This window comes from Gobio gobio, assembly GCF_949357685.1.
Source record: "Gobio gobio genome assembly, chromosome: 11".
NCBI classification, from domain to species: Eukaryota; Metazoa; Chordata; class Actinopteri; order Cypriniformes; family Gobionidae; genus Gobio; species Gobio gobio.
The window spans coordinates 47,012,394-47,039,835 of record NC_137104.1 but is presented as its reverse complement, the minus strand read 5'-3'; the positions used below and the strand labels follow the sequence as shown (position 1 = coordinate 47,039,835).

General features: G+C 37.9%; 1 protein-coding gene across 1 annotated transcript in view; it reads left to right on the top strand.

Annotated features, from left to right (window-relative positions):
- fam135b (family with sequence similarity 135 member B) overlaps positions 1-27,442 on the top strand; it is a gene marked incomplete at its 3' end in the record, with an annotated part of 89,063 nt that overhangs the window by 2,813 nt on the left and 58,808 nt on the right. The window contains exon 3 of the mRNA XM_079830146.1: positions 14,325-14,404. Coding sequence (XP_079686272.1) covers positions 14,325-14,404 — 80 coding nt within the window. The remainder of the gene's footprint in view (positions 1-14,324; positions 14,405-27,442) is intronic.

The window sequence follows — 27,442 nt, the reverse complement described above, 5'->3', positions numbered from 1 at the left end:
CCCCCATTACCTACATTGCAAACACAAACAAATTTGATTGCTTGACTATAACCAAAAAAGTCTACACTGCAAAAGTCGAGTTGTTTGCAAAGTTGACAGCTTTCTTGACTGAAATGGGGGCGAGGTACCGCTCTCTTGTAGTGTGGACTGAGTGTTAAACACTGTTTTCATATACATCTCCCCCGCTAAGACCATGAGGCGTCAGGTGAAGGTGTTCGGTTCAGTAGACTGGTAAATTAATGATTGATTTTTGTTGTTTTTGTACATTATGTTCCTGTCATCGGTTCAAGCCAAATCAATTACACCCTTGCTGCGAGCAGCAGGTGAAGTCTACAGGGATTCAATGACTTTACAGATCACGGATTTTTAACTATACATCATATATGGATCTGACTAGGACCTCATTTGAGGTTCAGGGACAAAACTGCGCTGCCTGCGCTGACCTTTATGATTCTTATGAAAGTTCTGCTACAGTCACGTCAGTGCTAATTCAATTTTTGGATGGGTGGTTGACATTAAAAATAATTGGCATGTTATACACTACTGTAAAAAAAAAAAAAAATGTTTAAAGGGTAACTCAACCCCAGTTCAGAGCCTAACTCCACCCACTGGCAATATTTGAAAAATGCTGGAAAAATGGGCAGAGACCAGCGGAGACAGAGGGGACAAATTGAGGGCGGGTGTGAGCGGGGGGCGTGCCCCTGAGACCCGCGGTGACGGACTGATTGACAGCTGTCAGACTCGCAAATATGGAGAATGACTGGAATGACGCCATTCAAAGTAGAGGACTTTTCTCCCTCACCTTCACCTGAAGTGGAGGAGGTTGAATTGTCTGTGGACACAGGGCCAGAGCCTTATCAATTCCAGCCGCTGGCTCAAACTGCGTTAACTCCCGATGCCGACAATCAGTCCTTCCAGAAAAATGCGGCTTTTTTTTGTGATTGTTGCGGGCAAAAATCCTTGATTATGCGGCACGTTTTCTTAAAAAATGCGATGAAAAATGCGGGATATTTATGCAATTTTATGCGATAAAATTGCGGGAACTTGCAAAAACTGCGGTTTGATGAGAAAGAGAAAAAAAGCACTACATCACAGAAAGTGCTGGAATATTTAAGTTCTCATCTCAAATTTACAAAACATTTAGTCAATCAAGTTCTGTAGCTTTACAAAAGGAATATGCTACAACTTCTGAAAAAATTTATAAATAACTTCCTGTTTTACAGATGTCGCTATACAAAACAGACATTTGAGTGCTTCCAATGCACAAAGTGCAATCTCTTAAAGGGTTAGTTCACCTAAAAATGAAAATTCTGTCATTAATGACTTCCCTTTATGTTGTTGGACACAAATTAAGATATTTTAGTTGAATTCCGATGGCTCAGAAAGGCCTCCATTGGCACAATGTACACTCTCAAGACCCATAAAAGGTAGCCTACTAAAGACGTCGTTACAAAGTCCATCTCATTACAGTGGTTCTAAAATAACTTTATGAAGCGACGATAATAGTTATTGTGTGCAAAAAAAACTAAATAACGACTTATATAGTGATGACTGATTTCAAAACACAGCATCATGATGCTATGAATCATCGAGTCGATTCATGATTCGGATCGCATGTCAAACTGCTGAAATACGTGACTTTTGCGATCCAACCCGCTGAATCGACTCATTGATTCATAACGCTTCAAACCGCTGAATCAACTCATTGATTCATAACGCTTCAAACCGCTGAATCGACTCATTGATTCATAACGCTTCAAAGCTGTGTTTTGAAATCAGTCAGCACACAGGGAAACTGCTTTGCTCTTTTGCTGTTATTTTTGTTGGCCAATGGGAGTTTGTGCTTCATCATGGTTTCACCGGTATCTATGGTTTCTCCACGGGGTTTGAAGCTTTTCGATGACGTTCGCGTCGGGTAATCATGTCACTTCAAAACGTTCCCATGGCAATAGGCGGAAATGGCGGCTCTTGTGTGAAGTAAACGAAAATTTTTCAACTTTCTGCTAATATATATGACTTTTTTTGCAACGAAAATGCGGGGATTATGAAATCATGATAGCCCCGCATATTTTGCACGCGGAAATAGGCAATTTATGCGGCGAAAGTGCGGCGTATTTGAAAAAATGCGGCCCCCGCATGAATATGCGGACTTTGGCTGATTATGCGTTAAATCACGCGATCGCATAATCGCGTTTTTCTGGAGGGACTGGACAATACTAGCAAATCAGCAGCTCAAGAGATAATGAACAGTCAAATCCTTATACTGAATGCCTCTAAAAATAGATCAGATACATGCAAAGTATTTTTATTCAAATTAACTGAATCAATAGGCAGCGCAGGACCAATAAGTTCAAACCTAATAGCCTGTTATAAACAGATTTCCTCAAGTAAAAGTTAGACTGTACGCCAGCACGTAGTATCTGTAGTATGAAAAGTATCTGTGTACACATGACGGGCGTAAAAAATATTGCAAGAAAAGCCTAACCTATACGGACAACTGCATTATTTAAGCGTATTTTCTTCTTAGAATGTTGATAGCAAGTGTCAAGTGATTTCATTCATAATGTTTCTACTTCATGTAACATGAGAGTTCACACTGGAGTGAACTCAGTGAAGCCGGTCTCATCATGTGATTGGGGAAAACATGTCTTAGGGCGTGGTGAGCTCGTGCCAGGGGCGTGGGTGACCTACAACGATGACCTACAACGTCCAATAGGAAAATTCAACTGCAGTAGCCACCGTTCAACCTTAAGAGGGCAGCACTCAGACGTTTTTACACCATATATTGTAGAATTAAAACACTTTATACCCAAATGTCAAAACATTTACTCAAATCAATGAACAGCACTAATAAAGCCCCAGTCTTGCAGATCATTAACTAAAAAAAGTTGGTTTCGGGTTTAGTTACCCTTTAATGGTTGTGAGAGAAGTCCCTTATGCTCACTAAGGCTGCATTCATTTAATCAAAATTACACTTTTTCTATTTTTGAAAAATGTAAATAATTCCTGTTATGCAAAGCTGGATTTTCAGTCTTCAGTGTCACATCATCCTTCAGAAATCATTCTAATATGCTGATTTGCTACTCAAGAAACATTTCTTATTATTATGTTGAAAACAGTTGTGCTGCTTCATATTTTTGTGGAAACCGTGCTACTTCTTTCAGGATTCTTTGAAGACTAAAGCTCAAAAGAACAGCATTTATCTGAAATAATAATAATAATTTATAATGTTACAAAGTCTTGCCGACACCAGACTTTTGAATGGCAGGGTATATTAAATAAAAAAAAAAAAAAAAAAAAAACATTAACATAAAAAAACACAAATACATTAAAATAGTTTAAAACAACATTTTACTAATTATTTTATAATTCCGTAAGTTTTTATGACAATGGAATAGAATAATTCATGTCAAAAATTCATTTCACACTGCAGGTCCATTTAAAATGAATTAGAGAAGGCAAAAAGGTGATTAAAAAGGGCCAATTGCAGGACTTTACATAGATACTTTATATTTCTCCTTATAAATCTTTGAGGTCACCACCCCTTTAAAGACATGAAATCAAATGTTATCCTATTTACCGTATTTAATAAATATTGGTGTTACTGTACAAATTGCACCAGAGCACAAAAAAAGTGTTTGTGTTTAGAGCTGTAGGCATTTTCAGCTATTTTTATTGGTCATAATTAATATAAATTGTGAGTATTAACAGTGGAGTTGGCAGTAGAGACTTGCGGGACCCGCAGGATCTGACGCAACAGAGTGCGGGACGGTACAAGATTTGATGGGTGAGTGCGGGTGCATGTGGCCATTGCGGGAAATATCTAAAAATGAAACATCTAGAAACAAATAAATTGTTATTCCCCTAATGCACAAAAGCAACAAGAACAATTAAAATGGCGCAAGCAGAGTTTCAATTTATAACACGTTTTTGCAGCGTTGTGCAATGTACCCAATCACAGACATTTCTGTTGATTTCTTGAACACCAATTATAATCATCTGATTATAACAAAGTAGACAGATAATTCAAATGTAGACATTATGAAAGCTGAATTGTGCTGTCAGCTTCATTAATTACAACAGAGTTCACATTGCACGATTTTAGCCCGATCATGACTCGCCGACAGGTTTTGCAAAAATGCCAACAAATGCCCGAAATCATATGCAAATCGGTGCTCGTTCACGCGAGTGACAATCACGCAGTGTGAATTATCAAAGACGCAATCTGAGAGAATCGTTGACGAGTCGCTGACACCCGTGAGATATTTGGCATGTTAAATATCTGGACCCATCGACGAATCACATCGACAAATGACATCGGCGACAACCTACAGCCAATGAGAGAGCAAGATACAGCGAAGCGAGAGGTTCAGGGAGGAGTTATAAACCAGAATATCAATATTTTAATAGATATATTTACAATTACATCAAACAGAAACAAAGCACAAACATTTGCTTGACCCGCCACAACAGCAGGACATTGCACAATTATGCATTTACCTCAAACTCTCTTTGCAGAACACAATCTTTGCTCCCCGCGTCCCCAAGCATTTCCTCCTCCATAATTCTTTCCTTCTTCTCCTTTTGGCTGCAAATCAGCACACAGACAATTTGGATCACCAGGTTTCTTTAGGCTATGTTTTTTTAATAACAATTCCGGTCTCGTGCGAGTAGCCTATGCTTGCTTGTATGTTAAATTAACAGTGGTTTGTGAATGTTGATGATTTAATAACAAATAACTTATCGGGAGCATTTATGCTGGGATGTGTACGTTGTGGCTAGGCGACACGTAACTTGAAACTATTTCATGGACATACAGTAAACTGTAAATCTATATATACCTTTATGCGGGCGGGAGCGGGACAAAACATGAATGTTGCGAACGTGAGTGGGAGAAGGTAACATATTTTTTAAAATCCGTCCCGCGCAGGTCTCGAGTTGGCAGTTCATTTGTACACATTTTGTGTACTGTTGATAAAGAACAGGGATAAAACTTTATAAAATGTATTCAGACAAAAATCACTTGAATGCACATCACACATATGTTTTCTGAACTCGTAGGCAACTTCATTAGGAAGACTTGAAGACCACATGCTAAAGGCATGTTTACGACAAAGGGAACGGTCAAGTTGTCTTTAAGAACCAGGCAGTGCTAACACAAAGGTTGCAAGCTCAATCACAATGTTTCAGAAAAAGAACCTAGTTTGCTCGGTGCCTTGGATAAAACGAGTCTACAATAAAGCTAGACATCCAAGAGCAGCACATCTACAGTCAGTTACGGCTCATTAGACAACTGTTTGTCAGCAGATCTAGAATAGTATTTCCTCTCTATCCTCAACCAGTCTCCTGACATCTGTGTGAAGCAGAGGTTGTGAAGGTGAAGAGGTCACTCATAATGTTGTTTTCAGCTCATCGTGTCTGCTCTGAGATTAAAGCAAGCCCGTCGGATGAAACATCAGCTTTGCAGAGATTTGACTGCCCCTTCCCCCTCCATAAAGCAGAAAGCTAAACCTCTGAATCTCCCCTGAAATCCCCAGAAGACACAGACTGCTGTAATATACTGTTTGTTTTTGACAGCCTGTAGTTCCTGCTCCGAAGAGAAGCATCTAACAATAGAACAGGACAGATTGAACCAGTACACCTTTAGCCTATTTGTGTCTGGTGGAGCCAAACAGCATACGTTAATGAGCGTGGAGAAACTGTTTGAGAATGAGGGATTTGATGGACAGTCATTCGTTGGTGTGTGTGTGTGTGGTATGGGGTTTAAGATGACGATGTGGTTCATCTCATATGCATGCTAAACAAATCACTATGACATATGACATCTAAGAACACTAAAAATTATTTTCATGATTTGTTATCATAGCATTTTTCTTTTGTCAAATCAACTTAGATAATTTATGTGGTTCAGATAACATAATATTTGGAGTTTCTGTTGATTAAAACAATTTCCTTCATTGTATCAACTCAAAATTTCAATGAACTCAACATTTAACATTTTTAATCAACAAGGTTACTTACTTTAAGTTAAACCAACTATATATATATATATATATGTGTGTGTGTGTGTGTGTGTGTGTGTGTGTGTGTGTGTGTGTGTGTGTGTGTGTGTGTGTGTGTGTGTGTGTGTGTGTGTGTGTGTGTGTGTGTGTGTGTGTGTGTGTGTGTGTGTGTGTGTGTGTGTTTACAGTGCACAAATGATCCCTTGTGCAGATTTAATAAACAGTTCACTAAATAAATAAATATGCATGTAATCATTTACTCACCCTCATATAGTTCCAAACCATTCTTTTCTCTGTGAAACAGAAAGAGACATTTAATAGTTTTCTTTGAAATTAAGCTTTAAAAAGGACAAAAAAGCACCATAAAGGTATCATAAAAATAACCAAAATCACTAACATGCTACATTTCAAGTCTTAATTCATTGATAGCTTTTTGTCTACAAGGACACACAAAAATGATTTTTAACACAATTAAAACGAGGGAATTAATTAAATCTTATTATTAAAGTAATAAGTTGTGTGAACAAATGCTTAATTAGTGGCTATTTTTCTATTGCAGTGGCAAGACTAAAACATGTAGGTCCATTCATTTCATTTAAACACTTACCCTTAAACACTTAAAATTTTATAAAAATGAAAAGTATGTTCTTGTTCCCTTTGTTCATTTTACTTAACTTAGTTATGTGGATTTTACCTAAAGGCACACTATGTAACTTTCTGCCTTTCTCTAAATTCTGCGGAAGAACATTAGATTTGGTTGTGCTTTAGCTCTGAGTGACTGTGCGGATGAATGTAGTTCTAACTAAAATAAAAATGAGAGATTATCCTACTGCTCATAAAACATTCACTGCTAGGCTTAAGAGTTATAACCCGTTTAGATGGAAAGGATGTCAAGCTGACTAGCTGAAGATGTTACTGTAGCTTTACCCATTAATAGACACGTTACTTTCTTGAAAATAAATTCCAGCACATCTACAACATCCATAAAGAAATTACCCTTCAAAATAGATAATGCATTACAATCAACTCTAGCTACATATGGCAATTTATCTGTTCAATAAAATATCTTACCTGTTGAGTAATAAAAACACAATTTCTAGTCTTTTTACAACATTTCAAATCCCTATATTTCTCCCTCGGCATCTCTGAAAAGCCAAGTCGATGTTGAATCTAGTTTTATTACAAGCTCTATCGTGTTATATTGTAGCCAGTAGACTTTCCTCTCTTCAGCCTTTTTTTTAAGATCAGTGATTCTCTGGAGGTTGGAGATTTAGCTGCTTCATGTCCACCGTTCTTGCTTGTTGTGATAACTAACCTATGCCACTCCCACATCAAACACACGTGTCAAAGTAGCACATATATGACACGTACAAACGAGTATGTTTCTGATAGGTCTAAAAGATCAAATTATAATAAGCTTAACATAGTGAATTTGGTGTGACGAGATCTTGTGCCACAAGATCTTGCGAGACCGAAATGTGACAAGATTTCTCGTCGAGCGAAAAGCTGTCTCGCGATATCGCCATTACGGAGGGTGAGGGTGTAATTAGCATAGAATATGCCACCGCTACGTTTACATTACATCATCCACTGTCTTAAAAAAAAAAAAAAAAACGCACTTTGTGCACAGACAGTGCAGCAGGAATCACAGTTCAATGATCACGTGACGAGAGTAAGGTGAGATGATTGACAGGACCATGGCGGAACATTCGTGCGAAACAGAGCCTGATAGAGTGCATGAAAAATGTCTGATTATCTAGAATGCGTGCACAGCACCGCCGCTTCTTACACAGAGTACGTGCAATTGCGAATCAAAAGTGAAAGTAAACGCAAGCCCTCTGATTTGCGCAAATTAGGTGACATACAATAGCCAGTCTCCAAATATCAAAGCTATCTTATGCTGAGCTGAGTAGTTGTAACCACATCTTAGCTCTGATCTCTGTTTTGCTCTCTGTTTGCACTTTGAATATTGAGAGATTAATTTGATTATGGTTGCACTTATTGTTTGCATTTAATTAAAAAACGTCTCGGTTACTTATGTAACCCTCGTTCCCTGAAGGAGGGAACGGAGACGTACGTCGAACGTGACCGACTGAAAGGGAAACGTATTTATTTTTGATGTTCAATTTGTGGAAAGGAGTTGAATTAGGAGGTTAAACACAGCCTCAGTCAGAAGTTCTGCACTGTAAAAAATCAAAATGGAAAATCAGTAATTATCCAGTAATTTTACAGAAATTTCCGTTAACCCTTAAAACACAAACTAATGCAATGTGTAATTCAAAATACAGGTAAAACACCTGTAAAAAAGCAAATACACAAAATTCCTTCATATGTATACAGTACACTGTGCCCTATTTTTACAGACTTTTTTACAGTGTGGAAGCTCATAATTCATGTACAGTAGGGTCTGAAGAGGCTCAGTAGGAGAAGCCAGTCAGTTGAGTTTGTTTGTTACATTGCTTGTATATTGTTGTCTTTCAATGCATAATTCATTCTCAGAAAGTAGAACTGAAATGACATTCATTACAAGATGATTAGTTAAATATGCACTGTGTAAATTTTAGCGGCATCTAGTGGTGAGGTTGCGAATAACAGCAATAATGCTATTATTATTTAATTTTTTATAGTTATATTTAATGGGTCACACTATGTGTCCTTAGTTTTAAAACCATACTGAAAAAACATACGTGCACCCCTTATTATAAATGATTTATCTGTGCACATATATTTTTTTAAATTCCTATGCTTCCAAAAATGCAATACTTATCCCATTTAGTTAGCAACGTCCAATCAATCCTCGAGTACGAAATCAAGTCCCTCAAGATCAAGAAAATCAAGAAAATGATTTTTTCTCATTCCGGTGTCATTTCACGTCACAATAGGGAAGAAAAGACTCTTGCAACTTCTGTTTCCATGTGTGAAATGTACAAAACTTGCAAATGAAAAAAACAAAGAATTTGTGTAAACGCTAACAAAGCACTTTAAGAAGCTGTGTTTTAGCAGCATTCAACACTGTATGCATGCATGTTTAACAGGTGCTGTTATTTCAGACATTTAGCCGCACTTTGCTAGTGCTACGCTGTAAACGTGCTTTAACATGCGCTACAGGCATTTTAGCAGATGCTGCTACAGTACATCATGTATTTCAAACATGTTGCAGCTTGTACTGCACTGTAGAGTTGTTTTAGCATGTGCAGACATTTTAGTAGACACTTTAGCACAGCATGCTACAGTGCATATCATGTATTCTGTAGACGATTTAACACGACAACTATAGTTGTGTTCAGCATCTGCTGTAGATGTGGTGAAGCTTGTGCTTTTGACGTGTGCTGCAGACATACAGTATTTTAGGATGTACTGTCAACATACTGTGGTGTAGATGTTCTTGAGGAGCTGAGGTGAAGTACAGGGATGACCCGACTCGCTCCAGGATCTCCAAAGAGTATGATCTGTGAAGTGATTCAACATTTAACATGCAACCGCAGTCACTTCACTGGCCAAGGTGACCTTTGTACAATCCCCCTGATGGAGCCTGGGCCGTCTGAACATGCCCACTAAGCTTTCACATTAATTCATCATCATTATTTATTATCTAACAGAGATCCGCTGCATACGATTTCACACTGACCAGATAAACAGCTGTTTATCCTGGCCTTGGTCAATGGAAGTGGTATAGGAACATGCATTATATTCATTATTTACTGCCATTTTGTGCTGAAGGGATGAATCATTTAGACACATTTGTAGAGAACTTGGGAAGAGCATCCCACAGTCTTTTATTAGGAAACACACGTTTGGTTTACATAGATTTTGATGTTCAAATGACCTGATTTCAGTACATATACATGGATGCAGCTGCTCGGCCATGGAAACCCATTCCATGAAGCTCTCTACACACTGTTCTTGAGCTAATCTGAAGGCCACATGAAGTTTGGAGGTCTGTAGCTATTGACTCTGCAGAAAGTTGGCGACTTCTGTGCACTGTGCACCTTAGCATGCGCTGACCCCGCTCTGTGATTTTAGGTGGCCTACCACTTTGTGGTTGAGTTGCTGTTGTTCCCAATTGCTTCCACTTTGTTATAATACCACTAACAATTGACCGTGGAATATTCAGACACAAATGTTTGTAGAAGCGTCTGCATACCTAGGTGCTAGATTTTATACACCTGTGGCCATGGACGTGATTGGAACACCTGAATTCAATGATTTGGAGGCGTGTCCCAATACTTTTTGCAATAGAGTGTATAAATCGAAAATGATCAAAAATACACGTTTGTAATATTTCATATTTTTAAAAGTTTTTGAAAGAAGCCTCTTATGTGGCGTTCACAACGGACGCGATTCGCACGAATAATTTGCGCTAATTGCGCGAAGGTGGACGTGTGTACATTTTGAGTTTACTCGCGCGAATCGCGCGTGACATTCACTGCACAACAGACGTGAATTCGCGTCATGGGCGGGGCTTCCGCCAGCAGCTCGTCTCTTGAGAAATGGCTGACATGGGCTGTGTTTACATGTCTTTTTTTTGTTAAAATCTACTGTTAATGTGTGACAAAACGTAGTTTTAAGACTTTTTCAGTCGATAATGTAGTTGTTTAAAGCTCAAATCTGTGGTTTATTTATATAAAGAGTGCCTATTTGAACATTTTATCTGCCGTTTTCGGAGTTGTGAGCTCCAGCGGACAGCGGTGCGCAGCGCTCGTCAAAGCCGGCGAGGGCAACCTTTCCTCGGCCAGTCCTTCTGCCGTCTGCCGCTGGCTCTGATGTCTCTGTGGTGTGTCTCGAGCTATAATTCGTCTTGTAACGGCCGATCTTTGGTCTCATGGATCTATAATTTGTTCCCTGGCTAATCGTTTAGGCTGAGGGCAAAGATAAGTTTCATTACTTTATATTTTTAGGCTATAACTGTACGTTGCAGTTGTAACGTTAGCCGACTAGCACTGACTTTGAATGTTTGACTGCAGTGTTTGCTTTATTTCATGTATAGCTTGTTATACATTACTTATACTTTTGTATTATTGACCATACATAAACTTGCATTTAACAAAAAGAGACTGGGTTGTGTTTCATGTCATTTAATGTTATCACAGTGATAATCATATTGTCTGAACCAGATATTAATATACAGATTTTCTCCTCATTATTGTCACTACTAGAGCAAGCTCCTGATTGGTTAACGCGGCGCGAAATATCCGGTGTGAACGCACCATTACACAGTGTCCTAACAACGCCGCAACATGCGATAAAAGGTATCTTTTCCATCTTAATTAGAATTTTTGTCCTAACCAGCCGTAACGGCGACACGCGATGATTCGATTTTAGAAACGGTTTCTATTTCTGCGACGCCGCGGCTGGAACAACAACACAAAACATAATCTCAGGTAATGTTTATGTTAGGGATGCACGATATATCGGCAACATATCGTTATCGGCCGATAAATGATTATTTTTGATGTTATCGTTATCGGTCCAATAAGAAAATTTGACCGATATAGTCAAGCCGATAGATAATGTATTATTTCCTTCAGCTGAGACGAACGCGCTGTCTACCATGATGGGTTTGAATTGCTCTAAATATGTTTGGAATCATTTCGAAAAGGAAAATACAGTTATGTGCAACATGTGCAGCGCAAGTCTTCTATAATCTACATAAAATGATAATGAGAATAGAATAGGCTGTAAAAGAGCGTTGTGTTTCAGCGCGTTTGTTGAGGGAAGAGCGCGCCCACGGAGTACACCTTCATGACGAGCACAGTCAAGTTCGCTTGTGCATTCACAGCCTTTTGTGCCATTGTAAGTTGTAATATTATATTTATTATTATTCTGTGTATGTAATATCATATAGGATGCGTTTGGTTGAGTTAATAAACGATGCAGTAAAGCACTTCATTGTACCGGTTAGCTTCAGCGTGCGCCCACGGAGTTACACCTTCATGACGAGCACAGTCAAGTTTGCTTGTGCATTCACAGCCTTTTGTGCCATTGTAAGTTGTAATATTATATTTATTATTTTGTGTATATAATCCCATATAGGATGCGTTTGGTTGAGTTAATTAACGATGCAGTAAAGCACTTCATTGTACCGGCGCGCGCATTTCAAACAGAAATGCACAGCATTAATAACTACTGGGACTGTCCTATACATAATACTGCAATGAGAATATTTCTGTTATAAAACGTAGTGAATTCTCTGGGTTTAGTTGTTTTTCAGCGCGCTGTTGTGGGAAGCGTCAACAACGCATTCTGACCACCAGCACAGTCAAGTTCGCTTGTGCATTCGCGTCATTTTAAGCATATGTAAGTCGTAATATTACGTTTTTGTAGTATAAACATCTGATTAAAGTCATATAGGATGTGTTTCGTTAAGTCAATAACCCGCAGTGCTTCACTGTACCGGTGATCATCTTACGTTTCAGCACGCTCTCAAACAGGGGAAGAGCATCCACAGGAGTTATAACCCTTCACCTATGCGTGATTTTGTGCTAATATAAGTTGTAATATTATATTTATTTTGTATAAATATCTGATTGTTCTCATATATGATGCGTTTAGTTGTTAATTAAACTTCTAAGCGCTTCAGTTTATGGTTGTTCGTTCATTCTCTCCAGCTTCAGCGCGCTCTCAAACAGCAACATTATTCCTAATAGACTAGACTAATATTACAGATGTTTACTATTACTGTAATATTAAACATATTTTTTTTTTCAAAAACACAGAAGCATTAATTTTTATAATTAGCACTTTTATTGTTCTCGTATCATTTCCATCAACAATATGGTTTGATTAAAACCATTTCTTTATCGTCTGTGCGGAGGTTATTTCATGCACTTGCATTCTGATTCTTTATTATGCAGCCTCAGTAATGCTGTTCAATTACTTGTTTGCATTATTTAGGTATATTATTTGTATTTTTTAGACAATATAATTTTTGGTAACATTTTACAAATAAGGTCTCATTTTATTAATGCATTAACTATCATGAACAAACAGAGAGCAATAACCTTTGTTTCTTTTAGTAATAAAATGTTTGTGTTTTGTAACAGTCCATTCACAGTTCATACCTAATGTTAAAAGACACAACTTTGGGTCTGAATATGTTGAGATTAACATGAACTAAAATTAATAAATCCTGTTGAAGTATTGTTCATTCATTGTTGGTTAACTAATACTAACAAAAATTAAACCTTATTGTAAAGTGTTAAAAAAAAAAATTTGGCCATAGGAGTGTAAAATTTATTTGAAAAGGTAAGGAATCTCACACTGGTTCAAATAGGCTACTGTAGTGTATAGGTTTGATTAATGTTGAAGTGTTTGGGACATGGCTTTTAATGGTGAGCCTTTTGTTTTTGTAATCAGACTCTCAGAGTTTATTAAAATTTGTATTTAGATTTATCGGCCAATATATCGGTTATCGGCTTTCAAATATTAAGAATTATCGGTTATCGGTATCGGCCAAAATGTTCATATCGGTGCATCCCTAGTTTATGTGCTTTATTTAATGTTAAAAGCGTGTAATGTGACTTTGAAAATCATTTAGTGCTCCCAGCTTTGTAACATAGTCGTACTAAACTTCACCTCAGATCTTGAAATTAAACAAATGGAAACAAGAATGTTTAAACTGTGAACAAACAAGTATATTCTATGACAAAGATTGTTTTAGTAACTCAGTGTGTATTTTTAGTCATGTTTAAATGGTGTAATATTTGTGAATTTGATTATGTACTTATCCATTTCCTTGCGAGTGCTGTCAAGATTAATCTCTGGTGCCGTACACTTGCTGCGAGAGCCCGCCCACACGCTGTTCTGATTGGCTGTGGTTTTTCGATTGATTTGTCGCATCTCGTAGTCGCGTAGCGTCTGGTGTGGACAGACAAGTTTCTTGTCGCTGGAATCTTATCGCGTCGCGTGTAGTTAGGACACGGTGTTATGCTCACCAAGGCTGCATTTATTTGATCAAAAATACAGTAAAAACAGTATTATTATGAAATATTATTACCATTTAAAAGGGCCGCAACATTAAATTAACCACAATTCATTGAAATGTCATGATTACAGAGATTTCAAGAACTGTATATTTAAATTAAAAAATAAATATGATTTTAGTTTAAATCTTGATTTTATGTGATTATTACATTTTTTTAAGCAAGGATACCTACTTTAAGCACAGTGTAACTTGCTCTGTGTTTTGGTTTGTCTCGTTTAACAGCAAACTTGTACATTTCCGATAATGAATCTTCAAATGAGGTCTTATTCTGGGTCTTTTTCACTTTGTAATCTGTGAATAAAATCTATAATAATTCCATATTTCTCTGTCACTTGCAGCTTCTATCAGGTGAGGGCAAGTCTACGCTTGTCTCCTCGTGTTCCCCACAGAATCACTGCCACGACACCTGGATACACAGGTGAGAACTTTCTATATTGATCTTTATTGACCTTCTTTACTTTGTGTTGTTTCAGTGTCTCCATAAATCTGTCAGACAATTATACAACTAATCCGTTACTGACACCGTCTACTGAACGTATCAACATTATTCTGTTTCCATTTTTTAGATATAATATGTTTAGCGGTGGTGGTTTAGATACGAGATGCACCATCCAAGAGTTTAAAACAGTCAGCATGATAAAAATCTTCCCTGAGGAGATGCATCTCTAAATGTATTCCCTTTAAAGGGCCACTGTGACCGTAAAAGCAGCACTTCAAATTCAAATTCACCTCCTGAACAACAATTTTAGAGACAATTACTTTTGAACTTGCTGCAAGCACTGTTATTATTCACAATGCATTTGTTTGTGAGGGATTTAATCATTTTAGTTACAGTTATTCTGCCTATATACCTTGTTTTTTCTGGATATAGGATGATAGGGAAGCCCATCGGAAGAGTCTGCTCCAGGGTTTCAGAGTGGGTTCAGTCAAGGGCTCTTTCCCAAAGGCTTTTGGGAGGATTCCCCTTACTGTCTCTATTCCTGCTGTTAAAAATAAATGGGTAGAATAAACCACTAAGACACAAAGTTTTCTGAGACGAAAACACAGCCTTTAGAGGACAGAGAAGGAGAGAGAGAGAGAAGGAGAGAGAGAGAGAGAGAGAGAGAGAGAGAGAGAGAGAGAGAGAGAGAGAGAGAGAGAGAGAAGGAGAGAGAGAGAGAGAGAGAGAGAGAGAGAGAGAGGGAGACTCAAACAGAGATAAAGTCTCTAGTATTTACCATTTAGATGTGGGGCATTTGGACAAATGATCAATTATGCACTAATACTATTAAAACAGATCCACAAAGACAATAAGAGCGAAAAAACAACATGATTCATTAAACATTTATTCAAAAGATTTGAAAGTGAAAGTGTTTACAGTGCTATTTTCAAATTCTCTGATACTTAAATGTAAGTATTGTAGTACCTACAGAATTACCTACAAACTATAATCTAGAAAAATTTTCCTATGGTGTTATTTTTAATAATAAAAACAAATAGAGATACACCAATACCAAATTTCTCAGTTGATACTGATTATTCAGAATGATATCTGCCAATACCAATAGTTTGTTTTTCGAACTAATGCTGTAAACTATACAGGTAACCCTCTTATTTGGTACTATAATATTAGAGGTTAAACAACAGAGCCTGAGAGGCCAAACTATTATATTGAACTGCTATTTATTTTCAGATAGGCTATATTAATTACAGTCAAGTAAAAACTGAAATGTTTATATACAACTGTTGCACATAGTTTTCATAACCACTTGTCTTCAAGACAAATTTATTCAAACATAATTAACAGTAAATAAGCTCCTCTGTAGTGTTTGTATAGCTAGCTAATGAACTGTAAACATTGGATAACTTTCCTGAGGTAAATGCAAGGTTGTGACATACAAGCTGTTTATTGACGTGTGATTGAAACATCGATTAAGCGACTACGTGAGACATTAGCCTATACATTTCGGTAAGTTGTACTGTATGTCAACATACCTTTTGATGTTCATGCATGTTTCTTTCCTGCAAAAACCCGTATTAAAGTGGAAGTCTCGCGCGAGTCGCGCCCCGCGTTAATTGCCGCTTGTACCGAGGCACTGACTACAGCGATCTATCACGTCACATTTAAGAGCGCCAAAAAATTATTTATTGTTTACATTTTGTGATAAAAAAAGGCCAACATTTTACATCTGAGACTTTGCTTCTTATCAGAAGTGACAAAGCTCTTTGTGATCAGTAGATGTGAGGAGCGCTACAAATACTGTGTGATGTAGGAAAAAGTGCAAACCTTGAACAGGTGATTCATAGGGTCAAATAGAGTCTGCTTTAAAGGGATAGTTCACCCAAAAATGAAAATTCTGTCATCATTTACTCACCCTCAAGTTGTTCCAAACCTGTATACACTTCTTTGTTCTGCTGTACACAAAGGAAGATATTTGGATATTTTGGTCAAATCTCGCCCCCCATTGATTAGGGGAAAAAAATACTAGAAGTGTATGGGGGACGAGATCTGCTTGGATTGAAACAACTTGAGGGAGAGTAAGGCTGCGTCCCAATTCGCATACTATCCATCCTAGATAGGCAGGGCTCGACATTGGCCTTGTCCGGGACAAGTGGATTTTTTGAAGGGGCAAGTGAAAAATAATTTTACTTGCCCGACGGACAAGTATCCTGGTTAAAACGTCAAAAAATAACTAGGGAATCACCAAAGTGCAATAATGATTCTGCATTCAGTTAGTGTAAGTTAAATAACCATAGGCTATAGCCTAACTATTATGCACATTTCGGAGCATCAGTGCCGCAGAACATGTAAAGCCTACTCTATCTCTAGACGTTTTTAAATGTTTTAATAATCTGAAAACAGCAAAAAGGAACGAAATTGTCAGACATCCATTTAGTGCATGTTCACTTTACTGACTGAGAAATCGCTTCAGATGATTCAGTGAGAGAGCAGTCCAAATTAATTCAAGTGGATTCAGGCCGTTGTGCAAACGCGTTTGACCCATTCATAATTTAGAACATAGTTTAAGCGTCAAAATGTGCGCACTGCACAGTGCAGTTTAACTGCTTGAAACGAATGCTGTTAAACTGAATATACCATTTTTTTTCTTAAATATCTACATAAACAACAAATTGTTCGTCACTATAGCAATAATTTGTTCGCACAGGGCCTCGCACCCCGCTTGCGACTGGCCTGCCAAAGATACCCGGATGGTCCACTATTTCCGGTGAGTAGTGCAGATCGATGTGCACTCTAACGGCTGATATTGCCCACAACCCATTGCAAGTTGGACGAGGATTCGATTAGAACCACAAACGTGGATAAAAAAGTGTTAAAAAAACTACAAACATGATGGATGTGCGAGTCCGACGGTTAAGTAGAGAAGTTTAGATTAAGGGGCTTGAGTGATCAATTATCAGTATTTAACCCGACTAAAAGATATTAAATCAATGTTATCCACATTATATTTCACCTGCAGCAGCATTGTGCACTTTTGTAATGATACATTTGGCCATTAACTTTTCAATGCATCATTATATTTAAACTGCAAATACATGAGGAGAGTCTCTGCATTAAAGACCCACAAATGGCAGATCAACGTGCTACAACATTTCTCTCCGATATGGAAGGAAATTAGATTGAATGTGGAGGATTTTAACTGTTACTATGATTGACAGGGCAGTTTAAACGGTGAGGGATGACTAAGTAGTATGCCCCAAAGCTTGCATACTCTTCTGCTACACACTCAAAAGTATGTACTTTTTCTTCACAAAAAGAATACATACTTTTAGGTCGTTGTATAAGTAGGCGAATTGGGACGCAGCGCATAAATGATGACAGAATTTTTAATATTTGAGTGAACTATCCATTTAACGACGCTATTTTTTATTGCGTCATTGTCACGTAGACAGCCCTCATCTCCAGGAAATTCGTTTTTACATGGTGGGATGTCTGAATACACAGCCTCTCATTGGCATATTCTATCATATTAAACATATAAAGGTTTACATTTGCTGTTGTAATTTTTGCTGCGTGACATTTTCTCATGGTTTTCTGAGCACCTCTGATTACACAGTATGTAATTTACCTTTGTCTTGTTCTTTGTGCTAACTTACATTCCTCTCACGTTCTCAGCACACAAAACAGTAATCTACAGGCGGCTTTACTTTTATGACCATTTGACAGCAGGCAGGGACACGGGCGCCATGTTGTGTCAAGTGAAAATATGGTCTGTTTTCACAACATTGATGGCTTCTGGTCGCTCGCGCTAACACACACACACACACACACACACACACACACACACACAATTATCAGTGTGCACATTGCTGGTATGACACCTGTTTAAGACCATGTTCAAAAGATCCTTAATAACTATTTGTGACACACACACACACACACCAGCCAGAAAAGCACTTCATATTATCTACTTCAACACAATATTTTCAAGAAACCTGTCACATCTACCAAACACATTTTTGAGAATTCATCACTCCTAGCATTTACCCATGGGACTGACGTTTACTGTCTTCCGATTTTGTTGTCACAGACAGTTATAAGAAAGTGTGTTAGCATGCTTCTGAAAGTGAAACGTTTATTCGGCAAGGCCACAGATACTTGTGATTCAAGCATGCTATGAACTGCAGATCAAATACTGCTGTCTGAATGACATCACTTCTCCATAATGAGCTTCTGGGCACACTTTCATCTTCTGTTTATGTGCGAGGCACTAACAAGACTAGAACGTTGTATTTGGATGCTGTCTTATTTTGTGATTCTTCTTGTATTTATATATATATATAAAAAAAACATTACATTCTCTACAGTACACACCATTACTCGCCATTACTGCTGATCAAGATATATTTCTTTTTAGTACTGCTTAATATGAAAACTGTGATACAACTGTGATTTGTTTGATGATTAGTAAGTAAAAAACAACATAACGCTATAAATGTTGGTAACACTTTCTAATAAGTCCACACGAAGCCAGAGTTTTCCTTATCCGATCTTTTTTTCCCCCTCGTTCAAGAAATATTTGCATACACACGAAACCACTAAAACCGACTTAAAACGATGTAGTATACATGCCAGACCAGTATGTGGCGCTGTAATTCTGCTACAGAAATACACTAAAAACGGAGAAGAAGAGTTGTGGCTAGAAGGGGTACAGCAACGGTCAGTGAGGCAAAATCTCACAATAAAATAACAATAAATAAATTAGCTACTTACCAGATTGTGTTTTATTAACGCCTACACTGACCCCAACCCTAAACCTTCCCTTACAATAATGCAAATACAGTAATTAAATGACACAATATTGATGTGCTTATGCCCAGTGCCCGTAGTTGTATCCCTTTCTAGTCTTTCCCGTGCGGGACGTGAAGTGATGACATCACCATTTCACAAAATATACGGATTGGCTGTACACACCAAAACGCAAGGGTGTCGGTTTCAGATTTATCCACTCTTGGACCCGGTTTAAAAAAATATTGGTTTCATGCTCCCAAAACGCCGGATCCGTGTGGACGAAACGCTAATAATTTGTAAAATTTGTACGTATATAGCTAAACGCGTCTCTGTGTGGACAGGGCCTTAGTTACAGTTAATTTAACATTTAATGATACATTATTAAAATTAAAATTTGCATCTGTTAATATTGTTTAATGGACCTGACCTTACAATGAACAGCTGTATTTTTATTAATTATCATTAAAAAAGATTAATAAATCTTGTAACAAATGTCTTGCTCATTGCTAGTTAATGTTAGTTAATGCATTACTGAATGTTAACTAATGGGACCTTATTGTAAAGTGTTTCAGTTGAATCTAACTTTCCTGAATACAATTATACATTTCTTTTAAAACATCGTACTGACCCTACATTTTTAAACAGTAGTGTAGCTATATTTATTTTGTACACAAATAAAAACGCAAAACTGGGTCCTAACCAGGAACAAAAACAATAACGTCATAAGAGATAAAAAAAAGAGATTTCCATGTCCTTTTTCAAAACTTTTATTTGTCCTAACAAACCAGTACACGGATAAATGAAGTATTTCCTGTTCATTCAGTTGCTCATTTTGTTTCAGTTCCAGTCATATGAGATCAGCAGTGTTTCTCAGGATACAGTGCATCCGGAAAGTATTCACAGCGCTTCACTTTTTCCACATTTTGTTATTTTACAGCCTTATTCCAAAATGGATCAAAATCCTTACATTTTTCCTCAATTCTACAAACAATACCCCATAATTTCAACGTGAAAGAAGTTTGTTTGAAATCTTTGCAAATTTATGAAAAATAAAAAAAAGACAAAAATCACATAGAGCTTTTGCTCAACACTTTGTTGAAGAACCTTTGGCACCAATTACAGCCTCAAGACTTTTTGAGTATGATGCTATAAGCTTGACACACCTTTTGGGCAGTTTCTTCCATTCTTCTTTGCAGGACCTCTCAAGCTCCATCAGGTTGGATGGGGAGCGTCGGTGCACAGCCATTTTCAGATCTCTCCAGAGATGTTCAATCAGGTTCAAGTCTGGGCTTTGGCTGGGCCACTCAAGGACATTCACAAAGTTGTCCCGTAGCCACTCCTTTGTTATCTTGGCTGTGTGCTTAAGGTCGTTGTCCTGTTGGAAAAGGAACCTTCACCCCAGTCTGAGGTCCAGAGGGCTCTGGAGCAGGTTTTCATCAAGTATGTCTCTGTACATTTCTGCATTCATCTTTCTCCCAGTTCCTGCCACTGAAAAACATCCCCACAGCATGATGCTGCCACCACCATGCTTAGGGATGGTATTGGCCAGGTGATGAGCGGTGGCTGGTTTCCTCCAGACATGACTCTTGCCATTCAGGCCAAAGAGTTTCATCAGACCAGAGAATTTTGTTTCTCAGTGGTCTGAGAGTCCTTCAGGTGCCTTTTGGCAAACTTCAGGCGGGCTGTCATGTGCCTTTTACTGAGGAGTGGCTTCCGTCTGGCCACTCTATCATACAGACCCGATGCTGCAGAGATGGTTTTTCTTCTGGAAGGTTCTCCTCTCTCCACAGAGAAACGCTGGAGCTCTGTCAGAGTGACCATCGGGTTCTTGGTCACCCCCCGGACTGAGGCCCTTCTCCCCCGATCGCTTAGTTTGGTCAGGTGGCCAGCTCTAGGAAGAGTCCTGGTGGTTCCAAACTTCTTCCATTTACGGATGATGGAGGCCACTGTGCTCATTGGGACCTTCAATGCTGCAGAATTTTTTTCTGTACCCTTCCCCAGATCTGTGCTGTCTACAAACAATTCCTTGGACTTCATGGCTTGGTTTGTGCTCTGACATGCACTGTTAACTGTGGGACCTTATATAGACAGGTGTGTGCCTTTCCAAATCATGTCTAATCAGCTGAATTTACCACATGTGGACTCCAATCAAGTTGTAGAAACATCTCAAGGATGACCAGTGGAAACAGGATGCACCTGAGCTCAATTTTGAATGTCTTGGCAAAGGCTGTGAATACTTACGTACATGTGATTTTTTTTTCCATTTTGTATTTTTAATACATTTGCAAAGATTTCAAACAAACTTCTTTCACATTGTCATTATTGGGTATTGTTTGCAGAATTGAGGGAAAAAATAAAGAATTTCATCCATTTTGGAATAAGGCTGTAACATAACAAAATGTGGGAAAAAGTGAAACGCTGTGAATACTTTGCAGATGCTCTGTATCTTATCTTAATGTCTTTATTGAGGACTTACAATATGTATGTGTGTGTGTGTCGTGTATTTGGCAGCAAAACTCTGCGGCCTCTGTCTGACATTGAGTCTTGGCACTGCTTGTTTGACTGAATGCCAGCAGCGGTTTGATTCAAAATCTCACACACTGGCATCAGCGGCCATTTTGGATCTGTCAGTCATTCTTGCTCTGAAGCGATTTCATTTCCAGTTTTAAAATGCCATCCGGACAGCTGACTGGCTGACTAAACGGAAGTGTTTTAGTGTTTTTGTGCTCTCTACTAACAAGAACTGTTAAAATGGTGCAAACTCCGCTTTGCGTCGTGCCTCACAAGTTCCTCCGCAACCTGCTTCCCGCTCTCTATTATTCATTATGCTCCTTATTCCGGTCATTATCACATGTAAAAAAAGGTAAAGCAGTGCTACACTGTCAAAACAGTGTATTGAAATCACCACAGTTAACACGCCCAGCTTCCCTTGCAGCTTCATACAACAGGAACAATTGGTATGAAAAGAATGAATCATGCCAGATCATATGATAATAAAGCCCTAGATACACAAGCTAAAATGCTAATTCTGACTGCACAACATGTCAGATTGCAGTGCTGTGAATTACCATACAGCTGCAGAAACAGTCCTGTTCAGTCTCTCTGATGCTCATCAGAAACACAATGTCCTGATCCATAATCCTGTGCTGCTGTGTCCATCAAACACCATCCTAACAGCATATGCTTGATAAAAATTGAGAAAGGAGTTGCTGTGAAATACCTAAGCTGGTAAAAAATGCCACAAATAATTAAAATTGAAATTAACCCCCCACCCCACCCCACCCACACACACTTTTTAGATGATATACTTCTATTAATTTAGCAGATGCTTATATAAGCAACTAATACATTTACGAGTATATTTTTGTAAATGTTTCTTAAAAAACATCTTACTGCATAAAAAGTGGTTGCATATATGGTGACAAATGTTGCATCAGTATCTGCACTAGAACAATACAGCCAGAAACATATGTTCCAAATATAAAAATTCTCTCCTTTACTCACCGTCATGCTGTCCCAGACTCGTATGGCTTTCTTTCAGCTGTGAAATTTTGAATAATGGAGGCACAAAAGAACCATAGAAGTCAATGTTCGTCTAACTTTACTAAATATGGGGGAAACGCATACAATATTCTTAACACTTTTGGAACAAATGTATTTAGTCTATTATCAAAGTATTTGACATCAAATAAAAAAATAAATAAAAAATGTCTATTGATGGTAAAAAGTCTTAAATGTAAAATTGTGTTGTGAATTCAAAATGTTCACTTACTGTATAAAAATATATATGGTGAAATTTTTGCAAATGTAAATTCCATAGTTTTTATAACTAATGGCTTCCTAAAGACATGTTTATGGGTAAAAAAACAAACAAAAGAACTAATGATGAATATCAACGCTTGCTCTGTGGCCTATTTGACAATATTCGAAGTATTCTGAAATCATATGATAGCTTTGTGTGAGGTGCAGACTGATATTTAAAGGAGCAGTGTGTACATTTTAGCGGCATCTAGCGGTGAGGTTGTGAATTGCAATCGCCCACCGCTCACCCCTCCCTTTTGAAGCATATAGAGAAGCTACGGTGGCCGACACAGGACAAAAATGTCGTCGTCTGAGACAGCAGAGAGTAGCTAGTGCTCTGTAGAGCAGTTTGTCCGTTTAGGGCTACCATAGAAACATGGTGCCACAAAATGGCGTTTTCACTGTAAGGGGACCTGCGGTGTGTGTAGATAGAAATTAGGGCTGGGTAAAAAATATTGATTTCTTGATTTTAATCGATTCTCACTTTTACAAAACAATATCAATTCTTAAATCCCAATAATGGATTAGTCATCCTGTTTTCAGTTAATGAATGAAATAAACATTGTAGCGCACCTCCCATCCAATAAATCGCTATAATCTTTGTGCTTTATTACTATTGATATAAAACAAAGTCTCAGATTTCAAATTACGTCTATTTTTTTACGAAATTCAAAAGCATAAATACCCCTTAACTGTCACCATTTTGAAATTGAACATTGCGTTACCATGGAAACGGTACTTTAAATTCTTCTAGTGGGGGTATGACACCCCCCACTAGAAGAATTTAAAGTACCGTTTCCATGGTAACGCAATGTTCAATTTCAAAATGGTGACAGTTAAGGGGTTTTTAAACACCAATGAAAATATAGTTTAAATTAAATGTACAATATCACAACATTTATTTTAACTACTTTATAATCTTTTCTAATCTTGACAAAACACCAGTGTTTCCCCTAGAATTTTTTCCAGCAGCGGTGCTGTTACGTGCCGGTGGTTGTTATCAAGGCGTGCGTCGGGGGGTCCGGGGGCATGCACCTCCGGAATGAATAAATAATAAAAAAAAAAACTTAAACCATGATTTCTGGCAAGTTTTGTGGATAGAAATAGACATTTTGAACATTAAAATCCAAATTAAGCTTTTTATTAGTTTAAAAGGTGTCTAGCTTATAGCCTATTTTACTTCAATAACCTGCAGGGACGCGCAAAAAGTTCCTAAGGGGCAAGGGCTCAAATGTAAGAAAGGGGCAATATGTAAAAATAAAAATAAAAAAAATGTTTGGATACTATTTTATGTTTTTGCAAAAAGTTTCATGCTTATCAATCCTGCATTTATTTAATCAAAAATACCGAAAAAAAAAACAGTAGCCTAATATTGTGAAATATTATTACATGTTTTTAAAAAAAATTGTTTTACCTTTTTATTAATCAAATTATATATATATATATATATATATATATATATATATATATATATATATATATATATATACAAGTGCCTATATATATATGATATATATATCATACAAGTGCTGCAAGTAATTTTCTCTTTGCCTTTTGCTGTTTGATTCACACATTAATGGCTCAATCGTCAGCAGGTTTAGTAGATGCTGCCCCTTTAAGACGCAGATCTAATATCATTCTCCCATTAATTTCTCCCAACTATTTACGCTCATAAGCTAAACTGTGTTTAAGTGAATACTCTCCAAGCCTGTCATTTTGAGAAATAGGCTATTTTGTTGTGTAATTGATGGTTTAGTCGCGCAAACGAAGCATATGTGCAAGTCGGTCCGTTTCGCATCGTGCGTACACACACACACACACACACACACCCGCCTTGAACTTGGAAACAGCGTCTATTGCGCGGATTAATGTGCTTTTCATTTGATCAAACCCATTCTGCAATTTAGCCAAAGTGAAGAGAGCATTTGACAACAATCACAGATTGTGCTGAATCTGACGTTAAATGCATGTTTGGGGAGAAATGACAGCGCGCGCTATGTAGGGAAGGAAGTTGTGCTAAACGATGCGCGAGCATAGTTCATAATAGTTTTACCTCATATCTTCTTTTTATAATACTTGGAAGCGAAAATAAAATAAGATTAATATCACAGCCCTGTGATATTGTGTAAGTGTAAGCAGACTACATTTTTGTTTAGTTCTCTGGCCATCGTCAATCTCTCTCTCTTTTACAGTGTGTAAGTGAATGTGATATTACTGATCATGTGAAGATTTTGCAGTGGCGCTGAAAATCCAGCGGCGGCGCTGCACCGCTGTGAATACATTGTAGGGGAAACACTGAACACATATCGTCGGAAAAGTCTGAGTCTCAAGTTTCCATATTTGGTGTTTTGTGATGGAAGTGACATTTGGACAGAAATTTACAGGAAATTGCATTAAAAAAAAACAATCAATGGAATTTCAATGACACCCGGTGGCTATTTTTGGTATAGTGCCTAAACAAAATCTCATGGGAACTTCAATTTTTGTGATATCAACTTCAAATTTGGAACACAACTTGGTTAGACATATGGCTTTGATTTTATAGTAATTTTAGATGAAAACATATTCGTAAAATATATATTTAATATAAAATAAGAAATATTTAGTACAGTATTTTGTATTTACAGTAAATTTAAACTTCCATAACTTTTTCACACTTTCATATTCTGAATTGCTTTTACTTTAGCAATAATCAGCAGAGTGTCTTCTTTAAAACATGATACACCATATTCCAAAGCATTCTTGAATTACAGCCCTTTAAGTTTGGATAGTATATTTTCATGTGTATTCTCAAAAAGGGGGGTGACAGTTAAGAGGTTAAAGACCTTACATAATGAACCGTTATGTTTTTATTACCTTAGAATGAGCCATTTCTATCTACATACACCGCGGCTCCCCTTACAGTGAAGTCACCATTTTGCGGCGCCATGTTTCTACAGTGGCCCTAAAGGGACAAACTTCTCTACAGAGCACTAGCTACTCTCTGCTGTCTCAGACGATGATATCTTTGTCCTGTGTCGGCCACCGTAGCTTCTCTATGTGCTTCGAAAGGGAAGGGTTTGCAAACACACCGCTAAAATGTACACAATGCACCTTTAAAGGAGAGCTATTGTGCCCTTTTTCAGACTCTTGATTTCAGGTCGTGTTTTCATGCTTGAATAACTCACATTGTTGCAGGTCCTCTCTTCCCAGTCTGTCAGTAATGCCTGGTCTAATCCTCGTCTCTATGAAGCCCCTTCTTCTTAAAAGTGTGCTCTGATTGGTCGGCTGGACCAGTGTGTTGTGATTGGTCAACCACTTTGAGTGTGTTTCAGAAATGTCACGCTGCTCCTTAACACATTCTTGTGGCATGTACGTTCCTGGAAGAAAACTCAAGACTACAATCGAGGCATTTCAGGAAGTTCAGGAATAATAACTCCCTTTGGAGTGACTTTGTGCTTTGTAATTTTGCTGAACTTTTTCATGCTAAGACAGCAACGTTACACACTAAAGAAAGATGAAAGCATAATAGATCTTTAAGTCTTAAAGTTCTTCTCATAAAGCAATCAATCGACTTCAAAAGACTTGCAATTTAAACTACTTTTAGGATCATTTTTATTGATAATTATATTATTTTGGACAGTCCAGAATATTATTTTCTTGTTTTACAAAAGTCATGCAGGTTTCTAACAACCTGACGGTAAATAGTGGCAACATTTAAATTTTGGGGTGAACTATCCCTTTAAGGAATATTATAGATTATACAATATGCCGCATTACAGTGCAGTGCTGTAAATTTCCATACTGCTGTCAGGCGGCTCGAAATAGTCTCTATCGTGTTCATCAGAAACACACTGACCTGATCCATCATCTTTTTTCTTGGTTTCTGAATCTTCCCCTCCATCAAACACACACACACACACACACACACACACACACACACACACACACACACACACACACACACACACACCCTCCCCATGACTCCTCTGGCAAGATTACACTCTACGGTCCAACTCTCTCTCTGCGTCTCTGAGGCATTGGCACACTGCAGAACTATTTTGATGACACGCAGCGAGAAAGAAAGATATAGAAAGAGAGAGACAGACAGAAAGAGGCAAGAGACAGACAGACTCGGTAGGGGTCCGTCTTTACGCGAGACTCTCACTGTTCCGCTCAGCAGCTCTGTGACACGCGCTATCATCCTCTCCACTGAAGAGAAACCCCACCGAGGTGCTGTCGTCCGTCATAGACAAGATCTCGTCTCTCCAGGTGGATGTGGAGCCTGTGGCCGGCGTTTGATGGTTATGGCTTTGATGGTGGTTAGAGAAAAACGGGACGATTAATGCTGCATTTGATTGACAGATTCATGATTTTCTCCCCTTAGAGGAAACTTTCATTGCTCACATGTTGCTCTTGAAACTTTTCTCAGAAGTTTCTGCTAGC